The 26,065-nt window shown below is 48.3% G+C and overlaps 1 protein-coding gene across 1 annotated transcript in view; it reads right to left on the reverse strand.

Moving 5' to 3' along the window:
* The window catches only part of Dgat2 (diacylglycerol O-acyltransferase 2), a 35,057-nt gene that overhangs the window by 5,603 nt on the left and 3,389 nt on the right, over positions 1–26,065 (reverse strand). Inside the window, exons 2-6 of the mRNA XM_070034984.1 lie at positions 15,748–15,876; positions 8,352–8,459; positions 7,944–8,014; positions 732–936; positions 129–303 (exon numbers count right to left, since the gene is read on the reverse strand). Of these exons, the coding sequence (XP_069891085.1) occupies positions 129–303; positions 732–936; positions 7,944–8,014; positions 8,352–8,459; positions 15,748–15,876 (688 nt within the window). The remainder of the gene's footprint in view (positions 1–128; positions 304–731; positions 937–7,943; positions 8,015–8,351; positions 8,460–15,747; positions 15,877–26,065) is intronic.

Below are 26,065 nucleotides of genomic sequence, written 5' to 3' on the forward strand. Positions count from 1 at the left end.
TCCAACCTTCCCTCCCTTCTTTGCTTTCTTAGAGCATGTACCCTCCTCCCTTCCAGAGGCCCAAAGGCCTGTTGCCTAGCCTGAGGAGAGCACTGGAGGTGCGTGCTTGCATGCACAGGCGCGCTTACCCATGGCGCAGGGCCAGTTTCACAAAGCCCTTGCGGTTCCGCAGAGTGACTGCATTCTTGCCAGGCATGGAGCTCAGAGACTCAGCTGCACCCCCTACTACGATGATGATGGCATTGCCACTCCCGTTCTTTGAAAGCAGGTAGTCTATGGTGTCCCGGTTGACAGGACAGATGCCTGGAAGGGCAACAGGGACACAGATCAGGATTGCACATGGATGCACTCACTACCCACGTGCACAAATAGAAAACAAAACCTATCCTTGAACTCCATACCTGTATGACCCTATGCTAATTACTTTTTGAGCCTCAGCTTATCTGTAAAATGAGGAGAATGATAGGAGGTAGGTGGGGAATACAATTGAACAAACATTCTCTGGGGTCCTAACTCTGCCAGGCTGGTGCCTGGGTTGGTACAAGGGTTGGTATGTTCAGAAAAGGGAGCCAGCATGACTCTTAAAGACCCCATGAGCCGATCTCCCTAACCTAAGAGTCTGTAGTAACTTGCATCTCCCCACAGGGCACCAGCACCAGTAGAACAGTGTTTGTTTCTGTGTGCCACCCTGCTTGTAGGCTTTGGCAAGGGTGAGCAACCGAGAGTCTCACCTCCTGACATCAAGTACTCCCGCAACACAGGCATCCGGAAGTTGCCAGCCAGTGTGGCCAGGTAGGGCCTTATGCCAGGGAATTTCTTGCTCACTTCGGTGGCCTCTGTGCTGAAGTTGCAGAAGGCTCCGAGGCCCATGATGCCATGAGGGTGGTACCCAAAGATGTAGTTCCTGGTCGTTACTAGGTTGTGCGTCTTCACCAGCTGCAAAGAAAGCCATGGGTCAGAGACAAATGTCCAGGAAAAGGGTACCGACCAAGGCATGTCTAAAAGGTGGGGAAGGGACTCTGTGGGCCCAACGACTGTAGTGGCTGTGCAAACTTAACCTCAGACTCTCATCATTGGGGCCATTATTGGGACTCATTCCCCTGTGCTTCTCAGCCCTCCCCCTGCCCCAACACAGGGATCATTTATTCACATCTGACCATCCTCCTGCCTTCTTGTCTCTGGGTTCATCTTCCCCACCTCAACCAGAGTGATTTGCTCTAAAATTCAAATCCAACCCGGCCCACCCAGACTAAAAAGGGTGTCCACTTCCCTCAGGGGAAGAGTCTCCTTTAGCAAGAGGGGACTCAGCGGCAGTTCTGTCAGCCACAGTCAGCCTTCCCTGCCTGGGAGCTCCCTGGAAGAAGGGTCTGTCTGGCTTGGCACCTTAAAGACTTATCAGTGGCTTATAGGACAACAGTGACTAGTAGCCCACCTCCTACTCCTCCAGTAGCCAAGGAACAAAACAGCTGGCCTGGCGGAAACTTCCTGCCAGGCAGCCAGGCTCTGCTCAGGTTCTGAGGCAAGAAAGACAGGACAGAGCAAATGTCAGCCCTGTACCAGCCAGTCCTAGGGGGTGGAGGATGGGGGAGGGGGTGAAGGTGCATAGCTGCATCAGCTGACAACCTGACCTGTGCCACTGTCAACACAGTTGTCCTGGGATGCTCCAAAGAACAGTGGGCTTCCTCAGGACCCATGGCATGCCCTGAGGCCCCTGGGGCAGTACAAAGTATCCCTGACCAAGCAAAGGCTAGACACAGGACTGGGCTGAGGAGGGAGGGGTGCCAAGTAGAAGGGACAGTAAGAGTTTTGCTCAACACCCATCTCTTTCTGATTAGAAAAATAATACTCAGGAAGAACACATAGACCACAGGAAAATAAAGCATGACATGACCTCCCTCATTTCTACCAGATACAGCCTTGTACCTATCAGACAAAGCTATGCCAGTGTAGTAGCACTGCCTCATGTCCAGATTGATGGCCATTTTTAGTGTTCAAATTTCCTATGTGAAGCTATGCTTCAATAAATACCTTTTCTTTGTGCTCATTCCTGTTTTCATGAGATAAACTTCCAGAAATCTAACTTTCCTGAGCCAAAGCAGTGCATGTAGGTCTGGGCTGCTTGTTTAGAGATATTTGGGAACTTTTGGGGCCAAAAGTGAAAGCTCTTGCACTCAATTTGGGGAGCAGAGTGCCTGGGGATGGTCTCAGAAAAATGAAATGCAGGTGCTGGTGGCACATGCCAGTAATCTGAGCCACTCAGAAGGCTGAGAGCTGAAGAGCAGAGGTTTGAGACTTTTCCGAATACATAAATCCAAGAGAGTCATATTTCTAATTAACAAGCAAAAAGCCTGTCTGAAACAGAAGTGTGGCTCAACTGGTAAGAGTGTCAGCTTTCTGCAAAAAAGTCAAGCAAGAGCAAGAGGCCCTGAGTTCAAGCCCCATTACTGGCACACAGAAAGAAAAGAAGGAGAGAGAGAGAGAGAGAGGGAAAAGAAGGAAAGGAAGGAAGGAAGGGAGAAAGAGAGGAGGGAGGGAAAGAAGGAAAGGAAGGAAGGAAGGGAGAGAGAGAAAAAGAGAGGGGAGGGAGGGAAAAGAAGGAAAAAAAGGAAGGAAGGAAGGAAGGAAGGGAGAGAAAGAGAGAGAGGAGGGAAGGAGGGAGGGAAGGAAGGAGGGAAGGAAAGGAAGAAGGGAGGGAAGGAAGGAAGAAAGGGAAAGAAAGCAAGTGCAGCTATTTTTCTTTTTGTCCTGTTTGTTCATTTATCTGTCTTTGGGAGGGTAAGGGGGACCACAGCAATGAAAGGACAAAGGGTGAACAAATGTAGCAGTGGTACTCACTAGACACTATATACTAAACACTATACAATTAGTGAGTGGGGATGGGAGGGGAAAGGTGACATTGTCCAAAAGTAAATGTTTTTTTTGTGTGTGTGCTGGTCCTGGGGCTTGCACTCAGGACCTGGTGCTCAGGACCTGAGCCTCTCTGTGCTACTTGAGCCACAGCGCCACTTCCAACTTTTTCTGAGTAGTTTATTGGAGTTAAGAGTCTCATGGACTTTCCTGCCCCAGCTGGCTTCAAACCATGATCCTCATATCTCAGCCTTCTGAGTAGCTAGGATTATAGGCATGAGCCACCAGTGCCTGACTATAAATGTATTCTTTACCTGAGTTATGTAACTGTAACCTCTGTATATCACTTTATAATAACAATAAAGAGGAAGGAAGGGAAGGAAGGAGGGAGAAAAGAAGGGAGGGGAAAATGAAAATGGAATGGAGTGGTAGATACCCTCCCAGCTCTGCTGAGGCCTGTATTATGAATGTAAACCAGGAAGTGGTGGTGTGGCTCAAAGTGGTAGAGTACTAGCCCAGAGCAGAAAAAGCTCAAGGACAGCGCCTACACCCTGAGTTCAAGCCCCATGACTGACAAAATAAATAAAATTAAAAATATTCAAAAATGAATGTAAACCAGATTCCCTTAGTGTCACCCCTAGTGTAAGGTATTCCCTCTCTTTTGGAGGTGAGGGCAATCCTAGGACTTGAACTCCGTAACTGATTGCTGTCCTGTCCTATCCTTGATCTTTTTTTTTTGTTGTTGTTGTTGTTCAAGGCTAGTATTCTACCATTTTAGCTACAGCACCAATTTCAACTTTTTGGTGGTTAATTGGAGATAAGAGTCTCATAGACTTTCCTGCCAAGGCTGGCTTTGAACCTGATTCTCTTATCTCAGATTCCTGAGTAGCTCAGGTTACAGGCATGAGCCTGGGACTTCCGTCTTAACCTGCCTTTGGAAACAGATCGAAGCTGCTTGAGAACTCTGATAGCTCTCTGCTGTCCACTCAATGCCTATGGAAGGCCAGGGTTGGAAGCAATGAGGGCTCTACAAGGCTGTGTAAGGCTACGGGTGTTGCCTTTGCCAGACAGGGCTGCCCACCTACCTAGCCCTCAATAAAGCCAGAATTAAAAGGCGCTTTGGGACAGTTCCCACAGAAAGGAAAGCATGAAGAGAAGAGCCCAGGTGCCTCTTCTTCCTAGAAGAAACCCAAGTCTGGAAACTTGTTCCTGATTGACAGCCAGACCCAGGCCTGTTACCTGTAGCTGAAGCATAGAATGGACCACAAAGCCTACAGATCTGGCCATTCCTTGGATGCCAAGGTAGACACCGTGGCCTACAGAGAGGCACTGCAACTGACCCCAGGAGGTCACCTCGCTGTACTTCTCCCTGACCTCTGTGATGAAAATGTGTTACCTGGTGGGCTCTATCTGATGGGCCAGGTGGCTCCATGAGGCTCTGCATGATGCCCACAGGTTAATGTCCTTGGTACCACGCCCAGAAGAATGGAAACATCTGATAGAGCTCTCATCTGTGGCCTGGTCACACTCCCCTCACCTAGCAGTGGACAGAACGTCCACTCCAGAGGGAGGAAGGGCACTGCTGCTGAGTTCTGTTGACAAGCCTGTTCTCATGGCCAAGTCCCAGCCCAACAGGGTATCCATGCCAAGCCTACTGGCCAATGTGAGACTGGGATACATTCCTGGCAGGTCACATACCCTGCCTCCTAGGACAGAAAAGGTGCTCAGGGAGGCTTGTCCTTCCCCAGCTCCACACCAAGGAAGGCTCTGAGCCTCACATGGGGAAAGGCAGGGAGAGGCAGAACACAGAAGTGGAGCAGCCTGGAGCAGGCAGCCCTGACTCCTAAGCCATTTGCCATTGATTGGTTTTATGACTGTGCAGGCAAGTCCCTCCTCTCTGGGCCTCAGAGTGCCCATCTGTGAAATAAAGCAGTTGGACAGACAAATGATTTGAAACCTAAGAGTCTTTCCAAGCCTGCTCTCCAAAGGTCCTTCATATATCTCAAGGAGGGGTGATCCAGGACACCTTCTTCCAGGTGGCTGCTGCTGACACTTGAGCACTAATCTATGCCAGGAAAAGTGTTCTCCAGGCCAGCTGGGCTGCTTTGGAGGCAAAGAGCCAGAGCCTCACCAGGAAGGAGTGGGGAGGGTGAGGAGGTAAGTGACAGATCACTATAAGGGCGTAGGACAACAGGATCACACTTGGTTTTTGTCCTGGTGCCAGCTTGCGCATACCCTGGCTTCAATCCCAACTGGCTTCTCAGAACACAGAAGGGACAGAGAACATGGGGTGTGTCTAGGTTCTTTATTTTTTTATTATTATTATTTTTGGTCAGTCGTGGGGCTTGAACTCTGGGCCTGGATGCTGTCCCTCAGCTCTTCAGCTCAAGACTAGTGCTCACTGGGAAGTGGCTCAGTGGTAGAACGCTTGCCTTGCATGCATGAGGCCCTGGGTTCGATTCCTCAGCACCACATAAGCAAAAAGAAAAAAGCCGGTGCTGTGGCTCAAGTGGTAGAGCGCTAGCCTTGAGCTGAAGAGCTGAGGGACAGCGCCCAGGCCCAGAGTTCAGGTCCCATGACCAGACCCTCCCCCCCCAAAAAAAGGCTAGTGCTCTACCACTTAAGCCACAGTACCACTTCCAGTTTTCTGGTGGTTAATTGGAGATAAGAGTCTCAGACTTTCTTGCCTGGGCTGGCTTTGAACTGCGATCCTCAGATCTCAGCCTCCTGAGTAGCTAGATTACAGGTGTGAGCCACCAGCACCTGGCGTGTCTGGGTTCTTTTGGAAGGGTAGAGATGTGGGGGGGAAGGACAACTGACCAACCATCAGGTCTGACCAATGGCCATCAAGTCACCCTGATCTGGGTAAGAGAGCTTCCAGCCTCCAGGAAATCTTCTGGGGATGAAGCTACAGCCACAAGAGAGAACACTGTAGCCTGACTCCTAGGGCAGGAACGAAAGAGACAAAAGAATGGAACCCATTATTGTCCCTCTCAACTGTGACACGAGGGTATGTCACTTAACAGCTCCATTGAACAGAGGAAGCAAGTGCCTCTCAGTGAGCTTGAGAAAGTCTGTACAAAAAGAGACAGCTAGAAGGATTCATCAGACAGTGAGCCCATCCCAAAGGCAGGCACAGAGCTCACTCTTCTGTGTCTGCAGGGCTAGCACAGAGCCAACAACAGACAAACTCAATGGCTTGTCAGTGAATAGGAGGACAACTCAGGGACTTAGACTCATGTCTTCAACAGCAGAAGGAAAGAAGGCAGTGGAGATCTAGGGACTGAGTCTCTCTTGGGTGGGAAACAGGTGATGGGAGCCAGATTCAGGAGCCTGGACTCCAACATTCCTGCTGTATAGAATGGACAAGTCCTGACCCTCTGGGACTCAGAGGCTTAACCTCCAAAATGAGAGGTTCTCTCCAGCTATAGCAATCTCAGACCATTCAGACATGGGTGTCAGAACAGGGAGGAGAGGAAACTGTGACCCTGAGAGACAGGAAGGGCCTGGTCAGGGCCAGGTGGGAAGAGGGAGTGGCCCTAGAGAGCCACCACAAAACTGCAAGCAGTGCAGGAATGCACCTCCAGGCAGCAGGACAGGAGGTCTCTGTGTTGACTCACAACCCTGGTACACCTCCCTGCATCATGCATAGGACACTTTCAGGTTCACATGCTACCTCCACCTTTAGGCCCCTGCTTTCTGCTGGGCAGCTTTGGGGCTTGGGTGTGCCAGGACTGGGTGCTGAGGGAGGCTCTGCCAGGACAGTCCACAATCCTCTTGCATCAGCCACTTGTGTCAAGGCCAGGCAGCTCTGCTTCATCCCTCAGCTTGCAAACCCAGCAGGGGAACAGATAGAGCCAAGACATTCAGGTGCTCAGAGGAGCACCATGGAGGCCCCCAAGCAGCCTAGGCTGTCACAAGAAGGAAATCCAAGGACCATTTGGGTCTAAACTTGCTTCCTGGGGTGGAGGTGGGGGCTGTTGTGTCCTGGAAGACAGGCTCCCACTCTAGCCATAATAGGCTTACCCTGTATCCTGTCTCCATACCCCCAGCCTATGGGAAGCCCAAGTCACTCCTCCAGCTGATCTCTCGCAGCTCTGATGCACAGAGAGGCCTCGTCCTAGGCTGGGAGAAGCCCAGGCTTTCAAGCAAGATGGCAATTGTAATCTCAGGAAATCTTGGCGACTCTCTGACCCTCTGGCTCTTCTTCAGGAGATAAGGACAGAGTTCAGGGCTGCCTTCTAGGCTGCCATGAGAAAAAGTGCTGGCTCCTAATAAACAAACTCTCCATCTTCTCTGTTGTCTTTACCAACCAACACCCCCACCCTGTTTTTCAAACCCAAGACCTCTGTTCTCAGTTTCCCCTGGCTCCTCAGTGCCACACATGCTCAAAGCAGCTCTAGACCAAACCCTTCCAAAACTACTTTCCAACCTCGGGGGCTCGTCCTTTGTTTACTGCTCATCCCCATGGCTATGACCCCAGTGAATGGAAGAGAGAAGTGACAGTTCTTTAAGACCTTTGGAAGGAAACAAAGGAAACAAAGCCTCTCACACCACACATGTAACTTCTAGCCCTAGTTCAGGCTAGATAAACTTGACATACCTTGATACTGCTGCTTGGGATAAACCACCCTCATTGTAAACTATGTTCTGAAGTCACAGAAGAGCAAACAATGACCATAATATATGCAGCTGTATCACCCTGCTGGATCTCTTAGATCCAAAAGCTAAAACAAATCTTGATTCTCCAACAATAACAACAACTAGAAACTTGCCTTCCCCAAACAAAGTCAATGACTATTATGTTTCTCTTTTGCCTTGACTGCCAGGAAGCCGAAAGCTGAATGTGAAGTTCAACTGAAGGAACTTACTCTTCCCTTATAGCTGATATACTAGAATCCTCCTGCTCCAAGTCTTTCTCCTTATCTAGTATGGCACTATGTAACTCAAAAGGCAGGAATAACATAACCTGATGCTCATAGGGGAAGAGTTCACATCAACACCCAGATATGGTCATTGTACAGGGGTGGGTTAAGTCCTGAGTTCAAGTCTCCTTCCATTCCCACCCTCCCAAGTTACCACCCACAAGTCTTTACCTGGATGGGAAAATAGTCACGAAAGTAGCGCCACACAGCCCAGTTCCGTACCCACTGTGATCTCCTGCCACCTTCCAGGGAACAAAACAAAGTGTTAGTAAGAAGTGAAGGTGTGGGACATTTGGGTAACGCAAACAAGAGAGAGCTAGTGTGAGCCCCTGCAGGAGGCACCCCTCAGGCCCATGCTGCATCTTCCTCCCTGCCCAACAGGCTCCTTCCCACATACATTCCCAGGATTATGAAAGCCTTGATGGAAGGTGCTAACTGGACCTCTGAACCCCCACCCAAGGCTGCACACTGCCCTGCCCTGCGCTGTCCGTAAAATAGGTGTGTTACATAAAACAAGGCTGCACCCATGAGGAAATGAAGAGGACTAGCTGTGGCTGTGCAGGGGGAGTAGGAGCTTACCTTTCTTGGGTGTGTTCCAGTCAAATGCCAGCCAGGTGAAGTAGAGCACAGAGATGAGCCAGCAGTCGGTACAGAAGGTGTACATGAGGATGAGGCTGCAGGCCACTCCTGGGGGGGTGGAGGGGCAGCCACAGGTGAGGCTCAGTCCTCCTACTGTTTCCTGGAGCACTTAGCCTGGGGAGGAGGCAAGGCCATGGACCCCAGCGTGATCTAGATTCTGCCAGGCAGTCTTGGTGCTGAGGGGGGAATGGGCTCCGTGGTGTGTGGGCAGCGGTATTAGAGGAAGGAACAGCCTGCTGTAGAGCTGTGCCCATGGTCCCTCCCCAAAGCCGGAAGTCTACTTCCCCTCCAATCCCAGCAGAATGCTTGAAAGACTCTTCTGCAGATCTCTGGGTCCTGGGCCTGCTGGCCATGGGCTGAACCCGACACCAGAGGGAAGGGAAGTGTGAACCTGCATGGTTTATCTCATGGTGTGCCTGCCCCTAGTTGCCCTTGTCAGGGCTGCTTTCTCTCCAGTGTTTGCTTTGCCTTTCAGGACTAGCTCAGCATCAATCTATCCCTCAGAGGGGATCTTGCCCCTCGGAGTTCTTCATACTGGGGTGGGGAGAATCTTTGTCCTCTGAAACTCAGCAGAGACCAAGTGACAGCAGGACCCATGCTTGGTAGAAGAGGTGTGGGAGAGGCCTGGCCCAGGAAGTCAGTGCCCTCTTCTACCATAATGAGCAGTTCCTCTAGAAGGCCCGGGAGAGGACAGGCTCTGTGAGCCTAAGGGCAGAGAAATGGCACCCTTGTCACATCTCTTCCCAAAGCCAGTCCTATTCTGGATGTAAGAGCCATGCTAAAACCCAGAACCAGCTGGATAGAGTGACCAAGCATCTGGTTCTGGGGGCAGTATGGAAGGGACATCACACACGGGGAAGGTGAGTCCTGGAAAATATCTGCAGGTCACATCCCCTGGTACAGGCAACTGTGGCATTCCTCAGGCAGCTGGGCAAAATGCCACATCTATGTTTAGGCTGCTTACAAAGTCACATTGTTCAGCAGCTTGCCTCAGGTCCCCTTGCTTGGGGCTGGCCAGGCTCCACCACAGCCCCACACCCTGCAGGGACTGGAGTCCCTGTGGCAGTTGGTGAGTGCGGCAGGAGGACCAGAGCAGGGTCTGTGTGGTTCACACTGGAGTGTGAGCAGCATGAAGACCTAAATGCCAGTAAACCCCAGCTCCCTTAGAGGTAGCAGGGCTAGAGGGGTTGACAGGGCCTATGCATGGAGGGCTGGTATCCCTGGGAGGGAGGTGTTCTTGTCTACCTATTCTTACTATGTGGCTAAAGCAACCTAGACAGAGAATGAAAAGATGGATGGGCCAGGAACCAGTGTCTCATACCTGTCAGTCTAGCTACTCAGCAGGCTGAGAGCTGAGGATTGAGATTCAGGGACAGCCTGGGCAGGAAAGTCCATGAAACTCTTTTCTCCAATGAAATACCAAAAAAGCTGGAAGTAGAGTTGTAGTTCAAGTGGTAGAGCACTAGCCCTGAGTACAAAGGGTCAGGGACAGTGCCCAGGCCGTGAGTTAATGCCCCAGGGATGGCACACATTAAAAAAAAAAGATAGGATCCCAAGGAAAGCATTTCAGTTTCAGCCCTTCTCATTTCTCTTATCATCTGCCTCTCTCATCAGATTCCCTGTAGTAGAAGCTTCCCTGAACTCCTTGGGAGGAAGAACCAGGTAGAGCCCCAGCCACCAACATGGAAAGTTTTATTGGACAAAATGATCAGATCTGGGGATGGGAGTGTGGCTCAGGTGGTAGAGCGCTGGCCAATGACTGAAAGCCTCAGATACCAAGTTCAAGTTCGGGTCTCTGACAAAAAAAATTAAATAAAGTAAAATAAAATCCATCAAATCTTTCTTTCTCAGAGTCTAGTCCTTGTTCTCCTTTGGAAAGGCTGTCCCTTATTCTGCCTTCTTAGGTCATGGGCTGCAGTGGGAACTGAAGTCATGAGACCCATGAGACGTAAACACTCTCAGTGCAGTGAAGAGCCCACTCACTTCACAGCCTGTCTCCCTGTACAGCATGGGATCACAAAGCACCTCGTGTCGTGAAGCCTTTGGTGCAGGGCAATTTGTGATGCTCAGTGTCCATGAAGACAGGACAATAGTGAGCACTGTGGTCCTGTCACATACTGCCACTGCTCAGACCTGAGCTCTACTTCCTTCCAGGATGTTGAGAAAACAAAATGAGTGTAATGTACAGTCTGGCGACACAGTGTTGATGGCCAGGGCTAGGGTAGCAAGTGACATGTAAATCTGTACTCATCTCTCATGGAGGCTTAGCCCTTATGGGTATAACAAACTGCAGAAGTCTCAGCACTGTCTGTTGACAGGAACACCAATGGATGACAAAAGTATTTTCACATCATGTTATAGTTGTTGCAGATATGTTGGGAACTCATTTTGCATCACTACTTAAACCATTAGACTTGCGTGCGTGCACACACGTGCCAGCATGTGCGTGTGTGTGCACATGGGTCAGTACTGGGACTTGAATTCAGGGTTTCTCACTTTAAATTTTTTTCATTTGTGTGTCTGTAGGTCCTAAGGCTTAAACTCAAGGCCTGAGCACTATCCCTGAGCTTTTTTGCTCCAGGCTAGCACTCTACCACTTTTGAGCCTCAGCTCCACTACTAGCTTTTTGGTGGTTAACTGGAGGTAAGAGTCTCACCAACTTTCCTGCCTGGGCTGGCTTCAAACCACAGGTCCCAGGCTCCTGAGTAGCTAGGATTACAGGCATGAGCCTCTGGAACCCAGCAAAGCCATCAGAACTTATATACGAATACATGCACATAGTGTTTAAGTGCATATGCTTTCAACTTAAAACAAAAAAGTCTATGAGCTGGGTGCTGATGGCTCATGCCTGTAATCTTAGCTATTCAGGAGGTTGAGATCTAGGATCATAGTTTGAAGCCAGCCCAGGCAGAAAAGTCTGTAAGACTCTTATCTCCAATCAACTTCCAGAAGTGGCACTGTAGCTCTAAGTGGTAGAGTGCTAGCCTTGAGCAAAAATGCTCAGGGACAGTGCCCAGGCCCTGATTTCAAGCCCCATGACTGACAAAAAATTCTGTAAAAAGATGAAACACTAGAATAAGGAGGAAGCTAATGCTTCAGATGTGGTTTCTTTGTTTCCTTACATTCTTCAGAGATTTGTAGGTTTGGAGGGGAAATGAAAATACCTGGTGCTGGGTAGAGAAGCTTGCTATTTTTGTAACATGGTGATTGGGTTGAACACAATCAAAGGACAGTGATAACTGTTCTCCCTTTTCCTGAATACATGTGCTGGTGATTAATGTCAGCATCCTTGAACACATCTAAATGAGTGGTGTTTGACTGGTGCTTTGATTGTGGTCTGAGGTTTTGAAGCGCTACTTGGCATCTCCTTTTACAAAACCCTTACCATTCAAAGATTCCCCATGATTGATTTGGTAAAATACAGTTATGCTGAATCCTGCTTGCCTTCATTTGGCTATGTATGAAATCCAGTTGTGGGTTTTTGTTTTGCTTTTGGGTTTGTTTCTTTTGGGGAGGATTCCTGGCTTTTAATTTTTTTTAATGTTTTTTAGCTGGTGCTCATGAAGAACGTGAGAATTGGGTGGCTAATGAAAGGAAATCTTATCTAAGAACATGACATCTTTTGGGCCCTCTGCTAGAAAAGGAGAGTCAAGTTTCAACCAGTGCCTTTTTCATTGTTTCCCCTAGTATTAGAGATGTAGGAAAGGGCTATGTCATACCTCTGTAAATGGAAAATACCCTGTACTAGCTTTATGATATGCACTAGTGACTATATCTTATCACAGTTATTTGTTTATTTGCCAGTCCTGGAGCTTGAACTCAGGGTCTGGGCACTGTCCCCGAGCTTCTTTTGCTCAAGGCTAGCACTCTATCACTTGAGCCACAGTGCCACTTATGGCTTTTTCTGTTTATGTGGTACTGAGGAATCGAACCCATGGCTTCCTGCATACTAGGCAAGCACTCTACCACTAAGCCACATTCCCAGCCACAGTCATTTTAAAAAAAATAATGTTTCACTAGAATGTTTCTTTCCAGAAGATGAGTGAAAAGCTAATTTAAAAATGCTTCTAGGTCTCACAACAGTTTAATAAAAAGGATTAGTAAGTATTGGGCTGGAAGGTGGCTCAGTGGTAGAGTACTTGCCTCGCATGCATGAGGCCTTGGGTTTGATTCCTCAGCACCACATAAACAGAAAAGCTGGAAGTGGTGGTAGAGTGCTAGCCTTAAGCTGAAGAGCTGAGGAACAGCACCCAGGCCCAGAGTTCAAGCCCCACAACAACAACAAGAAAAAGAATTACTAAGTATTATACTTGCTGCTAGATTTTTTTAAACTATAAATGCCTACAAGTTTAATACTTTTTTGGGTGGCAATACTATGGCTTGAACTCAGGGCCTCATGCTTGCTAGGCAGGTACTTTTACCACCTGAGCCAAGCCCTAGCCCTTTTTCCTTCAGTTCTGCTTTTTTTTTTTCTTTTTCTGCCAGTCCTGGGGTTTGAATGCAAGGTCTGGGCAATGTCCCTGAGCTTCTTTTGCTCAAGGATAGCACTCTACCATTTGAGCCACAGCACCACTTCTGGCCTTTTCTGTGTATGTGCTACTGAGGAATTGAACCCACTAAGCCACATTCCCAGCCCCCTCAGTTATGTTTCATATAAGATCTTGCAGGTTTTTTTTTTTTTTTTGAAATGGCCTGAACAATGATCCTCTTACTTATTCCTTGCTTTTAGCTCAGATTACAGAAATGACCACCACATCTAGCTTACTTGTTGATATGGAATCTCAGTAACTTTGTTGACCAGGCAGGCCTTGAATCTCCATCCTCATTTCCTTTCCTTTAATATCTGCACTAGAGGCACAAGCCACCCTTCCAGGCCTACTAATTCCATTAGATCCTTATTTCCACATCATTGGTTTCCTTTGAAACCCAATGTTCTTTTTATTACAAATTTAAAAGCAAAAAGAAAGAGCTGAATGTGTGGCTTAGTGGAGTGCCTGCCTGGCAAGTGTAAGTAAAGTCCTAGGTTCAAACTCCAGCACCAGCAAATAAAAATAAATAAAACAAAGTAAAGCCTGGCCTTAGTGACTCACACCTCTAATCTTAGCTACTCAGGAGGCTGAGATTTGAGGGTCACAGTTGGAAGACAGTCCAGATAGCAAAGTCTATGAGACACTTATTGCCAATTAATCACCAAAAAGCTATAAGTGGAGCTGTGGCTCAAGTGGTAGAACAGCAGCCTTAAGCAAAAATAGCTTGAATTCAAGCCCCAATAGTAGCACAAAAGAAAGGAGGAGGAGGAGGAGGAAGGAAGGGAGAGAGAGAGAGAGAGAGAGAGAGAGAGAGAGAGAGAGAGAGAGCGCACGCACAGCATTCACTGAAATATCAGAGTGCTCCATGCACAACGAATAGTAAAACCTCTGGTCCAGCCAGAGGGAGGCTGGGGATAGGTGGGGCAGCCTTTTCAATACCAGGTGAGCCTCTGCAGGCAGGTGTGGGATGCTCCTGGGGGATAGTAATTAGCAGCAGCTTAGCAGACATGCCCATCCCCACCTAGGCCTGACTCCCACTTGCATAATGATGTTGAGAAGACTCGCTCAGGCAGGTTTCTAGGCTGTGGTTGGGCATGATTGTTAACCTACAGCTTGGGGCCAGACCCCATTGGGTGCTGCTGCGTGGGTTGAGGCTATACATGCTACTCAAAACCTGACCCACTAAGACAGAGAGAATGGTGGCTTCTGAGTACAAGTGGGGACAAAGGGGAGCTGGTAGAGCAGTCTAGTCAGGGGGCTGGGAAGCTGGGGTCCTAGATTTAAGTTGCTCTATTCTCTAAATCTCTGTTCCTTCTTTTTCTGAGGTTGTATGTCCCTCTAAGAGTCTTAGAACAGCTATGGACTTTCTCCACAAAAAAAAAATATCAAGATGATTTTGCATATAATCTGGCATCTAGGAAGTGAAGCTGTGGCTCAAAGTGGTAGAGTCCTAGTGTTGAGCACAAAAGCTCAAGGACAACACCCAGGCCCTGAGTTCAAGCCCCACAACTGATAAAATAGATATATTAAATCTTGCATCTAACTTTGGGGGTTCAATGACTCTCTAAAGAGTCACTGGGAGCTGGGTACCAGTGGCTCATGCCTGTAATCCTAGCTACTCAGGAGGCTGAGGTCTGAGGATCTTGGTTCAAAGCCAGCCTAGGCAGGAAAGCCCATGAGACTCTTACTTCCTATTAACTACCAGAAAACCATAAGTGGCACTGTGGCTCAAGTGGTACAGCACTTGCCTTGAGCTGAAGAACTCAGGGACAGCACCCAGGTCCAGCCCCATGACTGACAAAAAAATAAATAGTCATTGGGTTTCCATTCAAACCTCCATTCATCATTTAATGAGTATCAGCCTTGGGCTGCCACTGAACCTCTATGAGTTTCCCTTTAGAGGGGACATATCCAGGGCCTGACACACTGTAGGATTTGTCTTTCCTGCTGTAGTGTGGTTACCGAGTGTCCACGCCTGCTGTGCATTAACACAACTGAGCATCAGTAGCCTGGATAGCAGGAAGAGCAAGCAGCCCAGAGGGCTGACCACAGACACAGGGATACACTGGAGGCAGTGTGGCAAGGCTGCCTGTACTGACATGTTCAGGAGGCGACCTGTTGTGCTGGGTACACAGGCCTGGGAAGAAGTTTCCAGGAGAGCAAGGCATGCCCTCCTCCTAGATCCTATCTGTCCCTGGCTGACATGGCAGCCAGGCAGTGAGGCTCCTGGCTAGAGTGAATTCAGCAGAGAGGATGAGGACTGGGACTGTGGTCTCAGGGTGCTTCCTTAACACAGCTCTCCTGCAATGGGAACTACACTACCATACTCTCTTCCCTTTACCTTCATACTCCACAGCTTCTACAAAAGCCACAAGAAATAAGCAATATGTTCTCAGAGTCAGAAGGAGAATGTTCAGGACACAAGACTCCTGTATAAGGTCTCAGAGCAGTCAAGCCTCAAATCAGGCCTCAGATACCCCAAAGGCAAAAAGCAATGTACCTCACGGAAAATTCTGTGGGTGGCAGGCTAACAATATAGGAAGGGCACAGGGTTTAGGGGTCCCTGATTCCCATGACTTTGGACAAGCTGCCTAATTCTCTGAGCTGAAAGGTTTCCCATCTGCAAAATGTACCGCACCACCTCCTCCCACACTCTCCTCAGGCATGCTTAGGAATGGAGCACTTAAATCAGAGATAAAGGTGGAAGAAAGTGAGAAGAGGCTGTGGGAAGGTTGCTTCTACTCTAACCTCTGCTAGAGACAGGGTCCTGTCCACACACCCATGTGCTCCCTCCTTGCCACACTTACCCAGCACGAGGAAGGACAGGACCCACTGTAGTACCGAGATGACCTGTAGCTGCTTTTCCACTTTGGACCTGTTGAGCCAGGTGATGGAGAAGAGGTCCTGGAGGGCAGAGAGGATGCTGGAGCCAGTACCTGTGGCAGAGGGAGATGACAGTTAAATGCCACCCTTTCCTGCAGTTTCAGGGGTTCCAATATCAGCCCAACATTTTGCAGGTACCTTCACAAACATGAGAACATGGGTCACAGAACCAGACACTGTCCCTGGTCTCTGTACATGTACATGTCTCTGTACATGGCCCTCTCAGGGTCACTGGGAGATCACACAGACAAGTTCTGGAGTTGAGCTTTGGCTAATCCCTCTGTAATAGCAGTTCTATGCTCTCAGCTCTGCTCCCAACTCCTGTCTCTACCCTTTATCTGCACCAGCACAAATATTTAACCTTTGCTACCTGGGAGGCCAAGGACAAAGGTTCAACATCTGATTTGCAATTTTTTGTATGTGTGTCTAACTGTACTTTGAGCATCAGTAACCCCTGTTCTGTCCCCTCTATCCAGGGACTGATGCTCCTTTGCCAAGGAGTTGGAACTCCTGCTTCCCCCTCAACACTACCAGTCCCCCTCAGCTCATAACAAGCAGAGAGATTTCCTTTTAACATCAATACAGTACTAACAGAGGAGCCAAGTGGGGACCTTTGCTTCACTAATGTACCTGGGGGCAGAGAACTTCAGGCAGCCTGGAGCTATTCTTTGCTACCAAGCAAGTGCAAGGTCTGGAGGTCAGGACAAGATGTGCCCACTTAATTGCCATTGTGGTTGTACCTCCAGGATGATGCCCTGCTGGAGCGTACTGAGGAAGAACACAGAAAGGCCTCTAGGCCATGGCCAATCCCTCTAGCCCTAGACTAAAGTAAGGCCAATTCATGCTCTTCCCTGGCTGAGCCAAGCTGTGAGCCCTTTGCTAAACATAGCTTCACTGAGAGCCTGTTGTGTGCCCAAGCATTCTCCCACCACACACTGCTCAAAACTCAGGACAGTTGACTCAGCCATAGCCTTGTCCTTGAGGGTCTTGCAACCTTTCACCTTAACCTGTAAGCAAATAAAGAGGCTAGGTTCCTAGCCACTCCAGAGGGTTCATCTGTAATCTGATCCTTTGACCCTTCTATCAAAATTCCATCTTGAGATTGGCCCAACAGCATACTCTGGAGCCTGAGGGCCCTCTACATTCAGCCAGCAGAATCTAATAGATACCAAAGCCCAGATATGGGACCTGCCCACTTTAAGGTCATCCAGGTAGTAGTAGGTATTAGGTATGGTGAGTGTGAGAAGAGACATGGGTAAATATATAAGGGAGGGAAATGAGGCCCAAACCCAGGCTTGAGCTGCCAAGTGGCCATGTGACCTGCCAGCAGCCACAGCTATGAGCAGTAGATTAATGGTGGGCAAGTCAATGGTTGGCCAGTGGCCTCTCTGGAGAGGGGACAAAAAGCACTTTCTACTCAGTGTGGTCTAGGAACACAGCATCAATATTACTTGTGCTGCCTGGATCTAATCAGGCAAAGTGGGGTTTTTTATTTTTAATTTTTTTATTTTTTATTGTGAGAATACCGTACAGAGGAGTTACAATTACATGGGCAATTACATGGGCAAGATAACGAGCACATTTCTTTTTTTTTTTTTTTTTTTTTTGGGTCCGGTCGTGGGGCCTGAACTCTGGGCCTGGGTGCTGTCCCTCAACTCTTCAGCTCAAGGCTAGCGCTCTACCACTTGAGCCATAGCGCCACTTCCGGCTTTTTTCTTTTTGCTTATGTGGTGCTGAGGAATCGAACCCAGGGTCTCATGCATGCAAGGCAAGCGCTCTACCACTGAGCCACCTTCCCAGCCCCACGAGTACATTTCTTATCAAGCATTGTTGCCTCCTCTTTGTTTCCCCTTCCCATCCCTTCCCATACTCCCCCCTCTCCTGACCCGATTCTCCCCTTCCCCCTCACCAAAGTTGTAACGTTTGTTTTCGACATAACGACTTGTACATCTCATTGTTGCAATGGGTCTACCTGCATCCCTAGTTAAACCATTTGTTTTTCCCCTTCCCCTCCACAAATTATACCAACATCAAATACAGTGAAAGCATGGGTTATACCGTGGGGGAGGGACATACAAAACAACATAGAAATCATCTTATAAATATGTTAGAAACAGTTCCAAGAAGCCACCAGAGGTAGAGGATTGGTCCTTCTCTGAGAACTCTAAGGGCCACCTTAAAGCAATGAAGTCAGGAAGGACTAGCACAAGGCTCCTTCTTTTATGCTCATTGCCTAGTCCAAGTTGATTCCATGAGATCCAGAGCTGCCTAAGCCCAGGACTTTGTCTGATGCATATCTGGGTCTGCAGTGACCTGCCAGAGCTTGACATGGAACAGGTGCTCATAAAGTTTGCTGAGAGAGAAGAAAAGAAAGGCTGCTTTGAACATTCCTATGGACTCCATGCAGGGCTAAGTCCAAGAGGCCCACAGAGCTTTGGGCCTCCAAAGCTCTTACACAGGCATGGAGACTCCTGCATTTGAATATCCTCACACCTGTTTTGATGGTGACCCAAATCCAAGTCATCTCAGCAAGACAGTGGCAGAGCTTGACTCTTCCCAAAGGTGCCTGATCTCAAGAAAGACCCATTCATTGGACACAGCTCATTTGCTCCCTAATTTAGGAAGGGTAGAGGGAGGGGAGATATAGAGCAGCCCCAAGAAACTTCCTTGTCATCCAGAAAGCAGTTTTCCTCCCTCTTAGTGGTACAATGTGTCCCACAGCTGTGCCCCACGGCTCTCCCTGGAAGGGTGGAGAAGGCAGAGGACTAACAACCTCACTTTAGAGAGAGGAAAACTGAAGCAAGGTAAAGCAAAAGAGGTTAAGCTTGTAAGCAGGAATCTGGTACAGGTTTCTCAACATTTCTACAATATCATGTCACTGAGGGATGATCCTTACTACACAGCTGTCTACACCCAGGTTCTAGAAAGATACCAGCTAAGGAGGGATGCTCACTCTGCCTCACACAGGATAACATGCATTGATAATATGCACTGTGAAGTCTTGTGCAACTGATTGTGGGGGCATTGTGAACCCCACCTAGGTTTTCCCACCACAGATAACCTGCTGCTAGATGACACTAGAGCCACCTGTAGCACTAGACCAAATATCTGTGGATTACCTGCTGCCAGGTGACACTAGAGCTGTTTGCGGCACTAGATCAAATAGCTGCAAACAGGCCAGGCAAGACTGAGGTGGTGGCAGGCAGGTGTGTTGCAACCTCCTTGCTTTACATCTGATAATCAGAGTGACCAGGGAGGCCACACCCCCCATGCTGATGAAACCAGAGTTTCCCAGGCTCTCCCTACACTTGCCTAAGAGTGGCAGAGTCTGAACAGCCCCTTAGACTCTGGGTCAGTCTTCCCTGCCTGACTATCTAGGTCACCTAACCTTCCCTTCATTTTAGTTATCGTCTTCTCCTCATATAAAGGAAAGGAAACCCTGCAGGACTACAAGGGAGAAAGAAGGGAGGAAGTGTGTGCAGGACACATGGGATTTGGTAGGTGAGACTGGTACCTGAGTACCATGTGTATCTGAGTGGGAAGGGTATAAATAGTGAGCAATCAGCTTGTCAAGAGCTGCATGGAGTCAAAGCCTCCCGTTAAGAGAAGAGGTAGGAGAGTGAAGGCAGCAACAGAGAGGCATCAAGGAGGCCCTGAGGCTTCTCCAAGAGCGAGTCTAGAAAGAAACGAGGGGAGAGGACACTGTGGCTAAGGGAACTGCTCCAAAAATAGGTGCCCAAAAGGCCAAGAAAGGGGAGGAGGTAGTCAGGCTTACATAGAAGAAAAGCTGAGAATAGAGAAATAGGACTGAGTAATCCAGGGTGGTTTCCTGGAAGAGGTAAGGTGGGCGGGGCCAGAAGCAAAGTGCTTAGAAGGTGCCAAGGACTAATGGTAGCCACTAAGGAAAGAAAGAGCAGGGAAGCAGCAGATAATGTTCTGCCTGTGAAGAAGCTTAGACTGGGCTGAGTGAGAGAGAAAGCAGCTATATACCAACGTGTGATGTGTAACATGAAGTGGGGATGAGAGATAGGAAGAAAAGGAATTTGGAGCAAGACAAAGGCAGAGGGTCCCTGGAATGAGAACGAAGGCACTCAGCACATGGGAAACATTGCCCTACACAGTGCATAATGTGCATGTCTGTTTCCTTTACCACCTCCACTACCAGCATCTAAGGAGGGAAGAGACACACAATCCTAAAGAAGATGCAAGGGCAAGAAGCCAGGAAAATTGGCCCCTACTGTGCAGGAAGTATGGCCTGGATGAGTCACTTCCTATGCAAGCCTCAGTTTCCTCATCTGTACAATGGGACTAATATCTACCTGGAGAGATTATGAAGGGAATTAAATGAGATAATGTACAGAAAAAAGCATCATAAAAAAGTAAAGATCTATGTGAATGCCAGTTAATTATCAAGTGAGCTTCTGTGTCCTCTCAGGTCTAATGTGTATAACACCTGCCCTGCCTTGGAGCAGAGGTGTGGGCGGGAAACTGCATTCAAACCCTGGCTCTGATGCTTCCTGCTATGGGGTCTTGAAAATCACTTCTCTCAAGACTCACTGTCCTCCTTACTTACCACTCAGGATCCTTGTGAGAAATCCAAAGCACTGAAGGAAAAAGGCCAAGCAGTGTCTAGCCAGGGAGGCAGCAGAGGTAGAAATGGCCCTTTGGGTTCCCTAAGTAGTGTGACATCCTGCTCATACCTCAAGCCAAGGGATGATATATTTGGACTCATCTGTTTTTTTGTTTTTGGTTTTGTTTTTTTTTTTTGGTCCGGTCGTGGGGCCTGAACTCTGGGCCTGGGCGCTGTCCCTCAGCTCTTCAGCTCAAGGCTAGCACTCTACCATTTGAGCCACAACGCCACTTCCGGCTTTTTTCTTTTTGCTTATGTGGTGCTGAAGAATCGAACCCAGGGCCTCAGGCATGCAAGGCAAGCGCTCTACCACTGAGCCACCTTCCCAGCCCTTGGACTCATCTGTACCCAAGCACTGCCTGGGCTTGAGAGGTAAAGACATTACCTCCAAACTACTCCAAAGAGCTAGAGGTAAGTTGCACGAGACAGGGAGCCAATATACCAAGTGCCTTAGGCATACCCCAGAGTAGCCACTTTCAGTGAAAACCTATACAGGATGAAGACAGGGGCAGATGTGGCAGAACTGCCCATTGTGGAGGGTTATACTTGCTATTATTAGGGTCTTAGGCCATAGCAGACCTGTTCAGCACCTCATCACATGCTAGGCCAGAGGCTTCTTCCTAGGAGTCCCTTGCTCTCTTGGGTCTACCCTGCGCAGTACCCCTAGAAAAAGTCCTCTCACCTCGAAGTCTAGTTTGACCAGTCATTCTGCATGTACTTAACCAGGTCTCTGCCAGGAGCACAGAGTCCTTCTTACCCAGGTTGGACTGGCTATGCTCAGCAGGAGCCCCACCTCACTCCTATATCCAATCTTTCTCACCATAGGAGAGGGTGTGTTTGTTTGCAAGAAGCTATATCTCTTTCACCTGGGAGATCTGACAGGGAGTAGGTACCGGGTCATGTTTGCCAAATGAATGCTTCAAGATGCTGTCTTGAACAGAGATAAGCCTACTTATTGGTAGATTGAACTGGGGAATTAGGAAAGAAGGGTCTCTCCTAGCTGGAGGGGTGGACTCAAGTGAAGGCTGGAGCAAAATGAGAGAAGGGTGGACCCCAATACTCTGTCCATTCTAAGTGCTCTTTACATGCTGTACTCTGCTCTGGGTGCAGAGCCTCCCAACCCTGCCTCTTCTCTGCTTCTTGGGTATCTGCTATCAAGAATGGGGAACCTTTCTTTCTCCAAGGGCTATTTGGATTTTTTCAAACATCATTCATAAGTCATATAAAATTGTTAATACAGGCAGGTTGTGGCAGGCAGCTGGTGAGAAGCCTGTTGTGTACCAAATGACTCGATTGGTCTTATACAACCTGGGGACCATCCACAAATTGAGATCTGTTCGTGTGTGTGTGTGTGTGTGTGTGTGTGTGTGTGTGTGTGTGTGTGTGTGTGTGTGTGTGTGTCTGTGTCTGCGTGTGTGTCTGTGTCTGTGTGTCTGTGTGTCTGTGTGTCTGTCTGTCTGTCCTGGGGCTTGAACTCAGGGCCTGGGCACCATCCCTGAGCTTTTTTGTTCAAGGTACTCATTTTTATCACTTGAGCCACAGCTCTACTTCTAACTCTTTGGTGATTAACTGGAGATAAAGGTCTGACGAACTTTCCTACCTCTGCTGGCTTTAAACGTCCAAGTTCAGATCTCAGGCTCCTGAATAGTTAGGATTACAGGTGTAAGCCACCAGCACCCAACTGAGATCAGTTCTTAAATCTTCCCACCCCATGATTGCTGGGGAAGCAAGATGGTGGGCCAGCCAGGGTGAGGCACCAAGGGAAGGAACCTAATCTAGCCGGGGAGATTTCTTTTTTTTCTTTTTTTTTGTTGGTCATGGGGCTTAAACTCTTGGCCTGGGCACTGTCTCTCAGCAATTCAGCTAAAGGGGAGTGCTCCACCACTTGAGCCACAGCCCCACTTCTAGTTTTCTGGTGGTTAATTGGCGATAAGAGTCTCATGGTCTTTCCTACTAAGGCTGGCTTTGAACCATGATCTTCAGATCTCAGCCTCCTAAGTAACTAGCATTATAGGCATGAGCCACTGGCTTAGCCTGGAAGATTTCTTAGGGGTGCTTTCCCAGCTATTAAATCTAATTTCTCAGCTATAAGATTTAATAGCTCAGGAGAAAAGCCAGACTGACAAGAGGCATGCAAGGAATTAAGAGTCCAGGTCATAGAGTCCTGTCCATGGTGCAGACAAAGGCCTGGAGAGGGAACACATGTTTAAGAACTGAAGTGTAAGAGTTTCAGTCACCTGAGAAACAGACTATGAGAATAGAGAGGGGACCGTGAGGGACTGGAAAGCCAGAGAGTACTGACCTCCACCCTGAAGGCCAGGAGGACAGCCAGCCACTGCCCCATTCCCTCCAACTTCAGATGGAACAGAAAGCTAATCATTCATCTGGTCATAACACATTGTTGAATCCTTTTCTGCAAAGACTAGCAATTTCCTTTGAGGACTCTGTTTTGGAAATTAGGTGTCATTAAACAGAGTCCACTGGGACATCTGGCCTAAAGGAAAAACCAAAATACTAGACATCCAACCTGCAGGCGGTCTTCAGGCTTAACTTTTCAAGGCCTGTTGCAGGAAACTAGAAATCCTGCATCTCCACAGACTTGCTGGGGACCTGGGCCTCTTCCTCTTCTCTCTACATCTCTTTCCCCTTGGCACTAAATTAGTGGAACAGCTGAAGTCTGAGGCTTTGCCAAGTTGAACCTTCTGTGATCTGCTAGAATTTATCAATCATTATTTTTAATCCATAAAAGATCCTCCTAAATAAAGAGAACACTAACCCTTCTTAGACTACTACAGTTCTGTCTTCATAAAGAAAGGTAGAGTTTGAGATGGTGAGGCCAAGGAAATAGGCTTTGTAGAATGCTATGTTCTGGACACCCTAGAGCTATAGCTAGGACTGTGATACAACTGCTGAGGACCACAATGGTCCGCCTTCTCCACCCCTACCTTCTGATCCAGAACATTCAAGAATACTGGAGTAGGAGGGGGTACCATGGTAACACTGTTAGCTGGCATATGCGTCACCAAGCCGTCCTCAAAATAGGCCCCTGTGACAATCTACAGCAAGTGTGGAGAGGCAGGTTCTTCTAGAGTGCCTACCTGGGCCCCAAGCAAGAACAAACTCCATTTCCACAAGTGACCCAGAGACAAGAATGAGAAAGAGTCTGGCCCAGAGCATCTGAGGCAGGACTGGCATCACGCTCCTCCAGCAGAGTGAGTAGGAACACCAGAGGACAGCATGCAGTAGGATGGGGCTGAGGGTCTCATCCAAGGCCACACAGGAAGTAGATGCATGCAGAGCAAGAGGCTCCTGATCTAGACTTCTGCTGGGAACTTGTAAAGGCTCTAAAAACAGGAGCTTAAGCTTTATAAAAAGCTCATATAAAGCTCTTAGGTTCAACATCATAACTATACCGCTGTCTATTTTGCACAGCAAAAAGACAGTAGCCTGCTGAGGATTCAGGATAGCTCAGTGGCAGAATAGGGATGCATGTACCCTAGATCCAAGTACCGGAAGTACTAGAGGCCAGTCAACTCTTACTTCTACAGGCTCCTTCCCAGGAAAAGTCATTGTAGAACTGTACATTGTAGCATCCTGTCTCCCTTGTCTCTGCCTCTCTACACCAGGACCATAGCCCAAATTGGTCAATCGAGGCCTGTAGTCAGTCTGCAATGCTTTATTTATACTCTCCTGTACTTGGATGTTCTTATTTGTCTTTTCTAAGGTTAAAGATCCCTAAATATCTTTCAAGACCCAGACTAAAGATCACCACTTTCAGGAACTCTCTCTTAATCTCTGATTTAGTTCCTTCACCCCCTAGACTTTCCAGTTGCCACTTCTTCCTTCTTTGATAGTGCTTGGCTCACACTGTACACATCCCCCCCTCCAATTATCTTTCTCAAAGGCTGGTATTTTGATAGACATATAGAAATTTTTCTCAATGAACTGAGGATATGTTCCCACCTCGACAAAGATATAGATTCTCAGAGCATAAGTGTCCACAGGTGAGCTGGGACTGACTGCACATATCAGAGAACAAATAGTGAGGAATCATTCACACAAAACTATTCAGTTAGTTTACAAAGCACTTTCCTACTCTCATTCTGAGAGCCTAGGATTTTTAACTATTTTTATAGATGGGAAATGAGATCTACAGAAAGGCAGTGAGTTACCCAGCCATGTGTCAGAGAAAAAGCAGGGCAATGATCTTGGATCTCTCTGGGCTTCTAAGTGCTAGAAACCATGAGGTAAACCATGATGAGTGTGGTTTCACCCACCAGGTGCTGATCTCTGTGGCTAGCTCACCAGAGTGTGAGGGTCTCTGGGGAAGCAACTAGCTTCAGCATAGGCAGGCAGAGAGGACGGCTGGGAAAAGCTCAAAATCACCTAGAAGCTAACAGCAAGGCTTCCTGCCAAGAGGGCCAGGAAATCCCATTAATGATTCATTCGTTTTAACAAATATTTACTGAGCACCTACTACCTGTGGCAGAGTGTTAGATGCTAGAAACACAAGGTTGAGGAAGACAGACAAGAGTTGACATTCTTATGGTAAAGACAAATACCTAAACAGATACACAAGATATTTAGGTAATAGTAAGGGCTATGTAACTACAAGATGTGGTGAGATGGGAAGGGGAAGGGGTTTCTTCTGGTGGGGTGGCTAGGGAAGGTTTCTGAAAGAAGTCTGAATGCCCAGAAGGCAGACCTGAAGGAGGCAGGAGGCAGGAGGCAGCAGGTGCAAAGACCCTGAGATGGTCTGGAGGACAGGAGGCTGTGAGATAGTGGTAATTGCTCATGTAGCCTCAGAGGCCCTGAGGAAGAATATAGGACTGAAGTATGGGGAGAGTAGGTAGCAGCAAGCAGTTCATTGTTCTAGGGGAAGGGGAAGAAAGGGGGCTGCTGGTGCCTCCATCCACCAGAGCTCAAGCTTGGGAAGGAGGAGCTGCCTCCCATCAACAACTCATTCATGCCACTCATTCAGCAAATTGCAGAACTCCCACACTGAGCAGTGCTTAGCCCTTCCCGGACCCGGCTACAATTCATTGGTATAGGGAGGCTAACCACATACTTGGGCTCTAGGCTGGCTTTCCCACCTCTGAATAAGTCTCTTCTCTCTGGGGACTTCAGCATTCCCATCTGTGCCATGAGGGTTGGGCCGGATCCAGCAACAACAGATGCCTATGTTTTATGACTCAAATACTTGCTGCAGAATTTAAGGGCAGGTGAGTGAGGATAAGGCAAGATTTCCACACTGACTATGGAGTCATCGGCCTGCTAATAAAACTGTTGGCCCTCCTTTCCCCACCCTTGGCACTACAAGTAACTCCAAAGTGTGTAGCTGGGAAAGTGAGGACGGGAGGGGGTAAAAGCTATCTAGATTTGAGGGAGGGGGAACATGAGAGTGACGTTTCACTCCCTCTCTGGAGTCTCTGTCGCAGACCCCCAGGGATGGAAGGTTGGGAAGCTCCTTCTCATCCTCCTAGTTTATGTATGAGCTCACGCAACAACTGTTAGAAAGGATTCCTCTACTGTATCCATATCTGACCCCTATAATACATCCTTAGTCCCAGCTTGGCTCTTTGAAGCCCTGTAGACATCAGCTTAAGAATTTT

Source organism: Dipodomys merriami, unplaced genomic scaffold (assembly GCF_024711535.1).
Source record: "Dipodomys merriami isolate MVZ:Mamm:240054 unplaced genomic scaffold, mDipMer1.0.p SCAF_25, whole genome shotgun sequence".
Lineage (NCBI taxonomy): Eukaryota > Metazoa > Chordata > Mammalia > Rodentia > Heteromyidae > Dipodomys > Dipodomys merriami.